At 39.5% G+C, this 14,399-nt stretch overlaps 1 protein-coding gene across 1 annotated transcript; it reads right to left on the bottom strand.

The window, feature by feature from the left end:
- Positions 1-193: 193 nt before the first annotated feature.
- On the bottom strand, positions 194-13,440 carry NPAT (nuclear protein, ataxia-telangiectasia locus; the record flags this gene model as incomplete). The annotated part of the gene is made up of 12 exons (XM_010149421.1): positions 194-1,888; positions 2,661-2,792; positions 3,320-3,416; positions 5,512-5,599; positions 5,683-5,774; positions 6,485-6,575; positions 7,715-7,799; positions 8,286-8,513; positions 9,564-9,604; positions 10,183-10,255; positions 11,655-11,715; positions 13,322-13,440. Coding segments are annotated over 12 exons (2,802 nt in total), but the record flags the coding sequence as incomplete, so codon positions are not given.
- Positions 13,441-14,399: the final 959 nt, after the last annotated feature.

Below are 14,399 nucleotides of genomic sequence, written 5' to 3'. Positions count from 1 at the left end.
AGTTTCGAGACAAGGATGTCGTGCCAGACATTTTTAGTAGCAACTATTATAGTCAAAAATACATTAACTCTTGGCTAGTTTCAAGGGGTAGATAGAGAATTGTTTAAAAATTATTTACTTCTAATGTACTTAAAAAAAAAAAAGAATAAAAATGCTATATAAACATCACATTTCCAGTCATTCCAGAGATTACCTTGTGGGAAGTTTGGGGAGACAGTCTGGTTTGCTGCAAACGCATTGTTGGATCTAGGAGGAGTCCGTAACGGTTGTACAGCTGGAGCTTGGGCAGCAAGTGGCATTGAATTGCCAGGCAATACAACTACATTTGATGGTGTTACAGCTGTACCCAAGGTAGCTGGATCAGTCACACAGGTGGCTATATAAAGGTTGTTTGAATTCCCAAAAGCTGTGCTTGTTGCTGGCATCAACTGTATGAATCCCCCTTCCTTGGAAAGATTAGTTGTACCTCCAACTGACACAACAGCGCAGTCTTCACTCTGCGTGTTAACTGAGGTGACCACAGGATCCTTAGGTCTAAGCACAAGGAGGTTCTGCTCTGCCAAAGCTGAATCCACATTTTTTTCTGTGTCTTCTGAAGAAAGACATTTGGACAGGCCTGCAGTTTTGGTTGGGGATTTGGCTGGAGATGACAATATTATAGTTGGCAAATTTTCTCCTGTGATGCTGGAAACAGCATTATTTAACTCCGTGTCTGATGACATAAATGGATCGTCGCTGATGATGATCTTGAGGGACATTATGTTAGAAGGATCAACATCCATTGGCTGACTACTAGAAGATACACCAGTTATACTTTTGGCCTCAGTGCCCGACTCATCTGTTGAGGATGCAGTTTCTGGGAGAGGAGAGTGGCATATTTCAGAGGTAGTAAGATTATTTTCAGTGGATACTACAGAGATTTCTGTACATGCATCATCACTGGAAGAGAAATACATATTATCAGCATCTAGTCTTGTAGAAGAGGAAGGTTCTTGCATTTCTCCCTGTGCTCCCTCCGAGTCTGACAGTCCTGGAGGAAGGTTGAAATCTTTCGCACCAGGCTTAGCAAGCGCACGCTGATCGTTTGCATATGCTTCGTTGGAAGTATCAACAACTTCAAGCTGCAGCTCTGTTTTGTCAAGATGTGACACCCTCACCGCAGATCCTGCAGCACAGTCCGACTGCAGACTCTGCTCCTGAGGGTTGGAGTGCTGTCCGGAGCTCTCCTGTAAAATACCAGGTGAGGCAGCAGGGTCGTTTGTTACAGCCTGATCTTTCCCTGCATCTCCTGATGGGCTGGAAATTGAGGAACTGGTTTTTCTCAGCAGCACACTGTGCCCGGAGCTCCTGTCAGAAGGGCTTTGAGTAAGTGTGTTTTCAGGCAGCGATGTATCTGGTGATAAGTGACATTTACTTCCAGAAAGCGTTTTGTTTTCACTGGCTGTAGTGCCTTCCGCCAAGGAAATCAAAGAAACCTGTGGACTGCCAGAATGAACATATTGTAAACTAGGACTGCTTTGTGCACTACAACTTAGTGGGTCTTTTTCCATTTCCCTAGTTCTTTCACTTGCAGATACCAATGCAGACGACTCTTTTTTATCGTAAGGATCTCCGCAGTGCTCATTACACTTGCTATCAGAACTCTGGCTCTTGTTAGGTTCAGTCAAGCCAGGCACAGAGTCAAACGCGATTTCGAGCTCTCCCACGTGTTCAGGGGTAAGGGTTTTAAGTACTTCAGTCTGCTTCCGTGGCCTACAGCTTCCCTGTAACTGTTCGTCGGTTGTGTTTTTCTTAGCCACATCATCATCGTTAACGCTGGTCTTCAAGGCACACGATGCTGCTTCTAACTGAAAACCTTTACAGGAGAGTGATTCCCGAGTATCATCACCTGTAAAACACAGAATAAATTAGTGCCATAGTCATTAGAGCAGATGATCCTTTTACAGCATTTTAGAAACAACTTATCTGTTCAAAGGAAAACTGTTTCACATGAAACCGTGGGAATAATGGTACTCATCCCTACTTTCAGGCTGAGTGGAAAGAGTAGGAAACCTGTGGTTATATACCTCAGGCAATCTGGCAAATAGTAAGCGTACACATAATAAACAAACAGCTCCAGTTACTGAACCATATATCCAGAAGCACAAAACCAATCCCAGGATAAAAACCTCTTGCCTCTATTCCTCACATACTTCCACTAAGTATCTGCTACTGACAGACATTGTTAAGAACGGGGTAGACAGACCGCACATACCTTTAGACCAGAGTAACACTGGCTTTGTGTATTAATTAACCACCACATTACAGAATAGAGAGAGAAGAGTAATATGGTTGGATGTAAAACACCATCTTTATGTGTCCCACAATGAATACTGCGAAGTATCTCTCTTTCAAATGAGCAGATTTGCAGATATTGTCATTTCGTTTAGGAGCTTATTAAGTACAAGGCCTAAGTACACTGATGGGCTACTGTTACATTTAATAGGCTGAAACGTCCTAACAGACGAGGTGTATCCTTATGTTCATGCAATGCAAATGTCAGATTGGATGTTACCACTGAAAATAAAGATTTTGAAACGGATGCATTTATGAAAATATTTTCGTAATGAAAAGTGAACAGATTAAGAGAGATCTTAATGAAAAACAAACAAACAACTTACACCTAGTAGTTTCTTCTGTTCCTAACGAACTTTCAAGTGTTTCCAGGTTACCCTCATCCACCAGGATTGCATTTTCTACTCCACTCTGACCAGAAATACCAGCAGGTAAGTTCTTGTTTACTTTGTTCTTTCCTATTTTCAAATAAAGCATGAAGAATGATTAATTATGTCATTTTACACACAAATCTGATTGTTACAATTTTAAATGAAGCATGGAGATTTGAAATGCAAGAAATGCCAACCTAAGCTCAGAACTATTTGTCTATATTCATTACAAGTCCAGAAATAGCACAAAAAAAGTCTTTATATTTTATAGAGGATACCCCTGATCAGACAAATAGGAAAAATTTACCACAGCATTGAAAACCAAGTATGAACTATCATCCTTTAGACCAGAAGAGTCTAAAGTAACAGCAAGGAAACAATCACTGAGCCAGCACAAAACCAGAATTTCAGCCACAAGAAGATGCTGTAGTTTATATACAGTCACGTATAAAAAAAAATACATAAAAATCTAATTCTGAATTGAGACACGCAGTCCCTTTCTCTCGCAGAAGCAACCGGCTGAGATTACCTTCGCTTCCTCAAGCCATACTTTGGAAAACTCATCATTCATGATGCTGCAGAGTAACGGTACAGTGGAGCGCAATATACCTTACCATAATCAAACAAGTCAAAGAGTGCCTGGAAAGCTGGATCTGATTCCGTCTGTTCTAGAATGTCCTGTATAGCCTCTTCTGACATATGAATTTCACCCTGAGAAAAGACAAGATACACAGAACCGTCAAACACTTACTTTCATAACTTTTTACAAGGACTTTTGACAAGGGCCTATAGTGATAGGACAAGGGGTAACGGTTTTAAATTGAAAGCGGGGAGGTTTAGATTAGATATCAAGAAGAAATTCTTCACAGAGAGGGTGGTGAAGCACTGGAACAGGTTGCCCAGAGAAGCTGTGGATGCCCCATCCCTGGAAGTGTTCAAGGCCAGGCTGGATGAGGCTTTGAGCAACCTGGTCTAGTGGAAGGTGTCCCTGCCCATGGCAGGGGGGTTGGAACTAGATGATCCTTAAGGTCCCTGCCAACCCAGACCATTCCATGATTCTATGATTCTATGATAACTTAGAAGCAAAAGACATAAGTTTTCTTTTCAGATTGTTTTTATTTGTTACTTCTGCTCAGCACAGAAACATAAAGACCAACACTGGAAACATTTCTGCCACAAATCTAATGTCTGGTAAAAAATATTAGTGATTGAACCCATAGAAATAAAGTCCCCCCAAACCCCAAACATCTTTGTCAGACGTCTCACCCTGCACGTGTATATTGGAGTGTTCTCCACATAATGGCCAGCATTGCTGTTTAAGGAAGACTAAATCTTGGGTGACGCTGGAAGCTTATGCAGATGGTGTGAACGCTGTGAGCCTGCACTAGCCAATCACTGGTAAAAACATCCCCCAAGTAACCCTAATTTCTAGGTTTGGCATATATCTAGAATCTGGTGCTAAGCAAAGGGAAGTTTTATTTCATTCCATTCATCAATAACATGCCCCCCAAACCGTGCTGTGGAAGGCGGGTGGAAGGCAGAGCTACACAGGACACTGCTCTTAGGTTCCTCTTTCAAGCTGACCTGTTCGGTGGCAGTCCAGAAAGAAAACGAGCAGAGCACTCAGTACTTACCCAAATGTTCAAATACAAAGCTTCTCCTGACTTCCTGGAAATCCCCTATGCGCTCTACAGCTTTCGATATGGTGGTTGTAAGGGTGAATATCCCATGTGATAGGCTTGATTACTTTGTCTCCGCTACTCTAACTGAACCAACAACCTGCTCTGATTTTGTTCTCAGAAAAAATGGAATACAGCTTTTCAGCTCTGTATTTTGACAAAAATTGACCTAAAAAATCACCAAATGACAGAAGAGTATCTTTCAAAAAGGACACCTCTATTTTGTAAATGGGCAGCTGCCTCTGCTCTCCAGCCCTTCTCATGAGGGATGTGAAGACTGAATTCCCTCATTAAGAGCTCCTTCTAACTGACTAACTGACTAACTGTTCTAACTGAATTCCCTCATTAAGAGCTCCTTACAACTCTGACTGCCAGCTGTAGGAGAATGAAGGGAGAACACTACAAGTTTACTCTGTAGAAACAGAGCGTACATTTCCTCCAAAAGCAAGGAAATATTAAATTTGAAGAAAAAGCAGCCTGCTTTAGGCTCCAAAGACAATTTCTCCTGCTATACTAGACAATTCACGCGTATCTTACAGCAAATGAGAAAGTCAAATCAGACTAAATGTGTTTGGTTGGACACCACAAGATATTTTAAATTTGTTTTTTCTTTTACAAGGCTACTGGTCAGATCCCAAGTCAGCAGCTGGTACCCAGTTACTGGTAGCAGAGATCCAGTGACATGGGACAATGTACTCAGACCTCAGTCTGCAGGTAACGTTAACAGCTAACCACTGCCAGCAGCTGTCCTACTCCCACAGCTTCTGACCCTGCTCCCTGCTTATGCTGCCTTGTACAGGCACTGGGAATGAATTCAAAGTGCTGAACTGGCTCAAAACTAACCCCCAGCAAAATACTAGGATCCTGCCAGTTCAGCTCTTCGCACCCGCCAACCACCATCCAGCAAGGTAAGAGTTAATTCCTATGCTGTGGAACTGCCCCGGGCAGGAGCCAGTCAGCAGACAGGCCTGCCTGTACTGCAGAACACATAAAAAGAAAGGAGAGAGAGGAGAGCAATCTCAGATACCAGGCAGTAGACAGAGGCTCAGCATAGTACCCATAAATGATCACTCTCATGTGCCTGGTCTTCAAAAAAAAAAAAACTTAACAGGGCAATCCACACCTACCTGAAGTCCAAGGATTTCATCAATGGAAGTCTCCTGCTCCGTGGGACCACTCTCTGTCTGTTTAGGGGCCTGAGCGACATTGCCGTCACTGAAACACATTAGCTGTTAGCTCAGAACCCAGAAATCAATCAAAGAAGAACACGTATGAAGTTTAGAGGTTCCTTTTATTACCTGCCCAGGATTTTGTTAATGTTCTCAGCAAGCTTCTCCTGAAGAGATTTGTTGCTCAAGATTTTTTCTCTGGCATTTTCAATAACTAGTTGCTGGAAAACAGAGTTTTAAAGTGGTCAGGTTTCTATTTTTAGCAGTTAGAAAAGGAACATGAATTTCCAACTCACTGCTAGGAAAATAAAAGTCAAATCAAACACAGAGAACACTCTAACAGAGAGACAGCCAATCTGTGGTTGGATGGCGTTGCTATGAAAATCACAGAAACACAAAGGTTGGAAATGACCTATAAGATCATCCAGTCCAACCATCAACCCAGCACTGCCATACCCACCAGACAATATGCTTACACCCGTGGTGGAAGGTCCTTCTCCCATTGCTTTATTAACTTTTCTTCCCTTTGTGCTAGGAAATCTGTGAAGCTGGTCAATCATCCCAAAACATTCCTGTACTTCTACTCTCCTAAAGTACAGCAAGGATTACTGTGCCTTCCGGCTTCCATTCTTTAAAGAATTACTGTATTCTGACAGCTTACAGGTATCTTAGCAAAGCAAATAAATCAAGTGGAAGAAAAAAACCCTCTACATAGCCATGCCATCCTCACTCGCTGAGCACACACAAGAGAGTTCAAATACAACCAAATACATTTATCTTCTAGAGTTAACTTCTGTAATACCCAGGACAGACAACATGCAAGAGATCAGTTCTCCTTAGTCTGAATTTGTTTCTTAAACATAAACACCTTCTGTAAGTATATACTCACCGGGAAGTTACCATCTATGAATTCCTCAAGTGGCTCACTTGCTTTTTCTATTATTACTTCATCAGGGTCTTGAGAGCTTCTAGTTGCCGACAGAGGCCCAGATGTTGCAACGCTTTTCCTCTTCTGAGATTCACTGAAGCATTCCAGGAAATTTATGATGTATTTTGAGAGAACACAGCAAACAATAGACCTACTGGTCAATAAATCAAGTGTTTCTCTTCCTTCTTAGCAAACGAAAGTTTTTAATCAACAGAAAATAAACCATATACTGGAAATAGAATAAAAGCTGATACCTGTTCCGTTATGACGTATGCATATAGTATGTCTGATTCCACAAAAGTTACAAACAACCATACAGACTGAGGGTAAACAGCACAATGGCAAATTGATTCCATGCCCGCTCTTAAGTATTTTTTTCCCCCCTCCAGTACGCGTTACTTTAACTGGTGGTACAGGTTCTAATTAACTGCCACTCAATAAAAAGATTTGGGCACCACCACTGAAAATAAAGATCTCTCAAGGAGCAGCTATTGGCAAAGAAGCAAACAAATGTTAGGTTGCATAGGAATTTGGATGATGAATAGGAAATTTAATGCTTTTAAATTCAATCACAGTGTAGTTTTTTCTGTAATCATCAATCAGTAGTGCCATGGAAATCACTTATATACAAAAAAACCCATGCAGGAATAGAGAGGGCTTGGAAAAGGTATAAATCAGTAAGGATGCGGAAAACTGGTAAGCAAACCCACCAACTGGGATTTAGCCAGGGATAAAGATAACAAATGGAACACAGACAGACCAATGGAACCAAAGAATAAAAAATGCAAAACTTGTGTAAGAACAGTTTTTTGCACCACTTTTAGGGCAAACATGAAAATTTTTGCTGACAAAAACTTACTGAAGCCAATAGTTTTTCTAAGTTAAAACCAGGAAAAAACCCCCAGCACATTTATATAAATATTGAGAATTTTCATAGTTGATTTTTGGAAGGAATTTTGGATGGAATACTAAATTTCAGGCTCCAAGATTATCTGCCTACGTCTAATACTGGGATAATGTAAAGAGCAGCTATACGCAGTAAAGAAGCACAAGTAGCCCCCTGTCAGTCTGTTAAGTTCTCTGACTTTCCACACGGGCCACTCTCGGTGGATCTAATGTGAAACACTCCACCGCCTAAGAAAAGTTACACCAGAGGTGAAAACACCGCATACCTCTACACGGTCTGAAAACAAAAAAACAAACCAACCAAAAACCAAACCAAACCATGTTTACCTTTTTCGTCTTCCTGGAGAAAGCAAATTTGAATGAAGCTTTCGTTCTTGTGATGCTGGAACTTGGATGTGTATGAAATCTCCTGCTTTATGAAGGAAAAAGATCACCATGTCAGAATCTTTTTCCATGACACTGTTAAATCCATGACACAGAAATCTCTACATTACTTACTACATTCCAATCAAATCCAGGGAATTCATACAAAAATAATTTGGTATTATTATGTAAATGAGAACCACTCCTTTTAAATATATCCTGAAGAAAACATCCACTTGATGTGGATCATCCCTATCTGCTAAAACAAGTGTTTTGGGTGAAACACAGAACAGAATAATGACAAATTGATGCACTTCTGATCTCACATTAGCCCCAAATGTGCAAAAGTAATTTCTCTACTGGGCACTCCTTTTATTTTAATCACCTGCACCAGTTTGAGAGCTAAGGGAACAAAGCATGGCTTCACTGAATTTTTTTTTGTGGAAGATGATTAGCCCTGATTTTAGAAAACTTCCATCTACATCCATAGATTTTTCACAGAAAGAAAGGCTTGAAGAAGTGTCCAACTTACTGCTGAGCTTGTTTTCTTGGGCTTGTGACTGGTGCACAAACAACGTATTCAGTCTCGCCTGTGACATGCTTTGGTTTATTGCTGGCCTGTGAATAACTTGGGGAGATACAACAGCAGCGGAATTCTGTAGCCCTGAGTGATGGGCTACTGACAACAGTCCTGAGTTTGCAGGAGCTGATTGCTGAAGCATTCTCTGCCTTTTCATTTCTACAATTCCACTTCTTGTACGTGCTGGAGATAATAAAGGCAAAATGAAAACATACGATAAAATAAATTTTAAAAAGTTGCTGATTTTCCAAGACCTAATTAAGGATGCTCCACTGAAACTTTTTGGTGCTTTTGTGAAACTCAAAAGGAAGCAACACCCATCTGTGTCATCTGTGTTACGTAAAGATTTGAACAAAAATAATTTGAGAAGTACAGCCAACTTACACAGACACTATAACCATGCTTGTATCACTGCCTACGTATGTACAGCAATAAATGACAGCAAAATGATATTTCACTACATACTATACCACTCACATTACTGACCTCAACTGAAATAGCTAAACCAATGGAAGTCCGCATTTATTTATCACACTAAATCTGGCAAATTTAAACAACAGAACACCACCCAATCCAGCGAACCTCAGATCCAAGAGCAGTCACTACCCATATTTCACATTCTCTTTTCTCACACACATTACTCAGTAGAAATACTTCAGGGAAAAAAGTTTATTTTTAAAATAAAATAACTACCTGAGAGTTCATTTGGTAGTTTTTTTAATGTAAGAAACAATTCCAGAGAGAACAAGTATCTTTTCATATTTTGCTTTGGTTTATGTTTGTATGCGTAAGAAAATAATATTTTCAAGATTGTAATACATTTTGGTATTCGCCTTCTACAGAAACAAAACTGCATCATAATTAGACTGCTTATGTTTTCAGTTCCTCAATGAACCACTGATTAAGTCAACAGCATCAGGACTGAAGCAGCAGTTTTTAAACCTTTTAACTCTGTAAACTAAGAAGTTTTCAGCAGAGAAGAAAATACTGTATGGAGAATTTAAGCCCCTTACAAGAAGTTCAGCTTTTCTTATATTCCTTTCTTGATCATTACAGTAATCCAAAGACTACACTGAAGACAAGACATGCTGAAAAAAACACCACAGGAGATCTGACATCACTTTCCGAGTGAGGATGTGTTACTGATTGCTGCAGCATTCTCCCGTTTTTTGCCACAACAGGCAATTTGAACATAAAGCCCCCTGATCCCATGGAATTGGCTCAGTTACTTACTCCTTTGATTAGCAGAAAATCCTGTAGAATTCTGCATGCTCCTAAAAAATAAAGCAGGTGACATAAATAAATGGAGCACAATGGAAAAACTCAGCTACACAGTGGAACAGTATTTATCATATCGCAGAATCACAGAACGGTTTGGGTTGGAAGGGACCTTAAAGATCATCTAGTTCCACCCCTCCTACCATGGGCAGGGACACCCTCCACATGGTTAATGTCAGCGTGGCCACAACCCCACATCACTTCAGAGAGCTTCCATCTACCAACTGGCAGTTTTATTCTTTCAAACAATGGTCACAGATCCTTCAGATGAAGCTTAGTGTTACATTTTTGATCAAGTAACCACAACGGTATGGGATTCTAAATGAGCCACAGCACACTGTTTTATTACAGGAAGACCACATTCTCACACTAACGCCCTCCTTATGCCCTGCCTTAAAATCTTGAAATCTCTACTCAGCTATCAACTCTCACATACCCATCTGTTTCACCATCGTCCAGAGGCAACAGAGAGTAAAAACCATACTCATTCAATGAGAAGGGGAGTTGATCAACACAGGGACTTGAGTCACTCTTTGAGTGAAATTTTACTTTCTTGATTTCAAAACTCTATTACCTGATCTGAGAAAGTGTATAGTCTAATTTTTTCCAGAGAGATGACATCATTGCTGGAACTTCATTTGTTGTTTCTAAAATAAACCATTAAAAAAAACATTTAGATGCCTAAAAAGGATACATGTTGAGAAAAAGTAAAATCACAAGCAAAATAATTATTATAGATTGTTTCAAACATCATCTAACTTCAGCTGTCCAGTTGCCTTCTTAATATTCTGTTAATTAGAGAGCCCTAACTCCTAATTTACGAACTTTGATATGAACACACCTGCATCATGGATACAGTTTAAAGTTTTGGAAGCCTCAATGAAGCTGAGGCAAAGACATTCACGATGATAATTTTCAATTCAATATACAGACGGTGTTGACTCCTGGGCAAACACATGCTAACCTAGCCTAACTCACTTCTGGAAATGGTATTCATATCCCTAAGTCACTGGTGTGCTACTGAAAATTGTAACCTGGCAGAGAGGCCTTTAAAAGCAATGGTTTCTTTTAAGACGTCAAGCAAACAGGTAGAACACTTGGCATTTTTGAAGCACAGAACATTAAAGTACAAATGGAAAGATGTAAGCAGATCACTTGTATCAAGTTTTTCAAGGTGCAAAGCACATAGTATTTTTAAGAAAACATGTTTGTGTCTTAGTTACCTTCTCTATTAAACCTACTGTGAAAGGAAAACATTCCAGCAATGTTCCAAGCATTATGTGTCTTAAATTGCAACTGTTAGAACCAAGCACCACTAAAACTGATCATACAACACGTATCAAAAAATTCCAAGCTTCACCAGCTCAATAACTGCTTTTAAAAACAGGAAACACTCTAACTCTGTCTCTAACATTTCACACCATAGGACACTTCCTGGTTATTTCATAGAATATCTCAAGGTGGAAGGGATCTATACGGATAATCGAGTCCAACTGCCTGCTCCTCGCAGGACTACCTAAAACCATATGACTAAAAATGTCATTCAGATGCTTCTCAAACTCAGACTGGCTTGGTGCCGTAACGAATTCCCTGCAAAGCCTGTTCCAGTATCCAACCACCCTCTCAGTGAGGAACCTTTTCCTAACGTGCAATCTGAACTTCCCCCGGCACAGATTCATTCCACATCAGTGTCTCCTATCGCTGGTCAACGGAGAGAGATCAGCACCTCCCCCTCCCGTTCACACTACAAACAATAAACAGTATAATTCTACAAGTATAAACCCATATGTTTTGCACACTTAATTATATCTTTACACTTTACTACATTAGAAGTTCTGCTCAAATTTAAATTAAAATATATGCTGGCAAATACAAACCAATATAATCAATTGATATTGCTCACAAGATGCTGATCTAACTGGCTGTTATCTGCATAATATGGAAACCTTCAACTTCTAGCATAGAGGGGAGATTGATCTAAGTCCATATATAGATGGAGATATTCCCTCTTCCTCAAAGAGTTCACAACAGATAAATAAGGCTTACCTTTTGTTTTCATGGCTACGTATTCATTAAGAATAGTTGTCAAATTTTTTCCACACAGGGACTGGAAAAAAAGATACTGATCTTAGAGTCTTCACTAATAACTTCATCTGCTGTATCACATTATATTTAAGCAGTTCTTTGAAGGCTACGCCACGCTGACCCTGAACACAAGGAAACGTACGCTGCTGGTGCCGAGTTGTCTCAAACTAGGTAGAGAGCACGCTGTGGAACAAAATGCCATTACAAACACAAAATCTGAAGTGATTGATCCCATTGCACAACACTGGTACAGCAGTTAGAGCTGCACGACCGCCCTCCACTCACCTGTGTCACTATGGAATAAACCCACAAAAATCAGATGATGAACAGCTTTAACAGAGTAATGAGTATGTACCGTCCTGGAGCACAACGTATGTAAGGTGCAAACGTGAAGGGAACTTCTGTCTACAGTAAAACTCTTAACAGAGAATTCACTTTCACATCATATTTACTTGTTCTATTACTGTAGGTGAAACAAAAAAAACCTAAGGTTGTAAGGTTACCACTATCATTTGTTGTACCTTCTTGTCTTGTTTGCTAGTGGGAACTGTATAGGGTATGACAAATACAGCCCTTTATTGCAGGCATTTTGAGCTGCAGCGAGAATTTTTTTCCTAGACACTAACATATTATCCCTTTTCTATGAAAAACGGGAAAAATGTTTCTACTGAAAAAGGAAGATAATGAAAAGCCTTAAGAAACTGGATAAAACATTTGGGTTTTCTGATTTTTGCTGGCCATAGCTTGGTTATCAATTCCCTACCCCCAAAATACAGGTGACGAAACACTTGTAAATGAAGTAAGCTCAATGCTCTGTTTTGAATAGGTTCATCAAGACCTCGGATCTCCGAAAAGATTTCCACAAATTTTGAATACTGTAGACAAAAACCCAGGTCATATTAACTGATATATTAGAAGAATGAAATGGAAAACAGGAAGATGCACATATAAACACTAAAATGCTGATACATAGCAATACCTATACCCTGTAGTTTGCATACTATAGTAAAAATACCATTTTTTGTATGTTAAAAATTCAAATTATCTAATTTCCCTGTAGCTACATGCACATATCTACCTATGTAATATACAGTGTATTTATGTACACCCAAAGTTCCACATTTCACCTGGGACAAAGCAGATGATACTGACCAAACAGGAACCTGAACTGAATCACAGTTTTTGTCAGCAAAATTTGGTAGCCTTAGCTAAAGCTGAGGGACCTCATCTAAATATTTAACATGTACTTGAAACAGAACATTACTGGCTGTGGTGTCTAGGACAGAAAAGTATCTCCAATAAATTATAAAAGCAGCCCCGAAATCAATAAAACCCTTGCAACACCCTTCCATAAATCAACCTAAAAGCTATAAAACAGAACAAATGTAATATGCTGAAACCCATTTGCACATTTTATGCTTACACGTTTCTTAGTAAGATTAAACACTAGAAACCAAATAACTATTAATACCACAGGATGCAAAAAACCCCACCAAAAACCAGAAGGGATGATTTAACTAAACATTTCAAGCAGCATTTGAGAAGTAATTGTTACACTGAGAAATTTCAATTTTCTTCTCCAGGGGTGCAAGACAACTTAACTTTCTGCTTGGCAAATACAAACTCACCAGCAAGCAGGCTGGAATAAACCCATCCTCCGTGCAGTGCTCCGCATACTCTTTCAAATCTGCGCTTTCCAAAATAAATTCACGGCAGGTAGCCAGAAGCTTTTCCTGTTGTAAATACCCTGCAGCAAATCAGAAGGAGAAATTTGCTACTTCATTCATTACTTCTGCTCAATAGGTATCAAAGGATTAATGTAACCGTCTGTGTACAGTGTCGAAATAAGCAGGTAAAGATTTGTATGTTAGACAAGGGAAGTGAAGTTATTTTGAAAGAACATGTATCTCGCAAAACATTTCTTTAATAGTTAAAACCAGAAAAAACACAAAATATTCTTGACATTACACTGTATTTACAAACTATTAAGGACTGGAAGTGAGGCGATATGAACGATTTCTGATTGATCTTTAGCATGGACAGTCCCATACAGACAAGAAAGTAAAAGTTCTTGGCTCAGGAGGCTGACAAACTAACTCTCACATGGGCTGAACAGTTCACTTGGATAATTAAATGGAATTCTACAATAATTTGTTAATAAAATGCAAGCGTAACTGTAACTCTCCACGCATCCGTCTGTTTCAAAACAGGTAAAACCTGTGCAGTGGTTACAACAATCTGTAAAATTTGTTTTAAAAATTGGCATTTTAAAGAAAGAGTAACAGAAAAATGTTTTCCTCCCCATCCTCCCCAACCCTCACTGTAATTTTAATTTCTAATAGATGTACTAGCTGCAACTTGTGCCCTGTACACACCCCAAGACTCAGCAGTTACCTTCACAGGAAATACACTGAAAAAGTTTACTTTTCCAAAATTCCATTCCTCAGCAAGTATGTTCTGCTTTAGTCAAACTTTCTAAGCCCTGCTTTAATCCTCAAATACTTTACTGTTGAAAGATAAAAATAGACCAATCTCAGTGAAGGATTCTAGAACAAAGAACCACAAAAGAGAATGTCTCTTCCTTCTGGCTTGTAGCAGAACTGAACATGCAATGTTTTAAAGAAAGGACAAAATATGTGCCTAATTATGCAATGCAGGATAAATATACATTAGCATATATCTATTTCAGTGGGCCCCCAAAATCGT

Source organism: Eurypyga helias, unplaced genomic scaffold (genome assembly GCF_000690775.1).
Source record: "Eurypyga helias isolate BGI_N326 unplaced genomic scaffold, ASM69077v1 scaffold24523, whole genome shotgun sequence".
Lineage (NCBI taxonomy): Eukaryota > Metazoa > Chordata > Aves > Eurypygiformes > Eurypygidae > Eurypyga > Eurypyga helias.
This window is presented reverse-complemented; position numbering and strand designations above follow the sequence as displayed.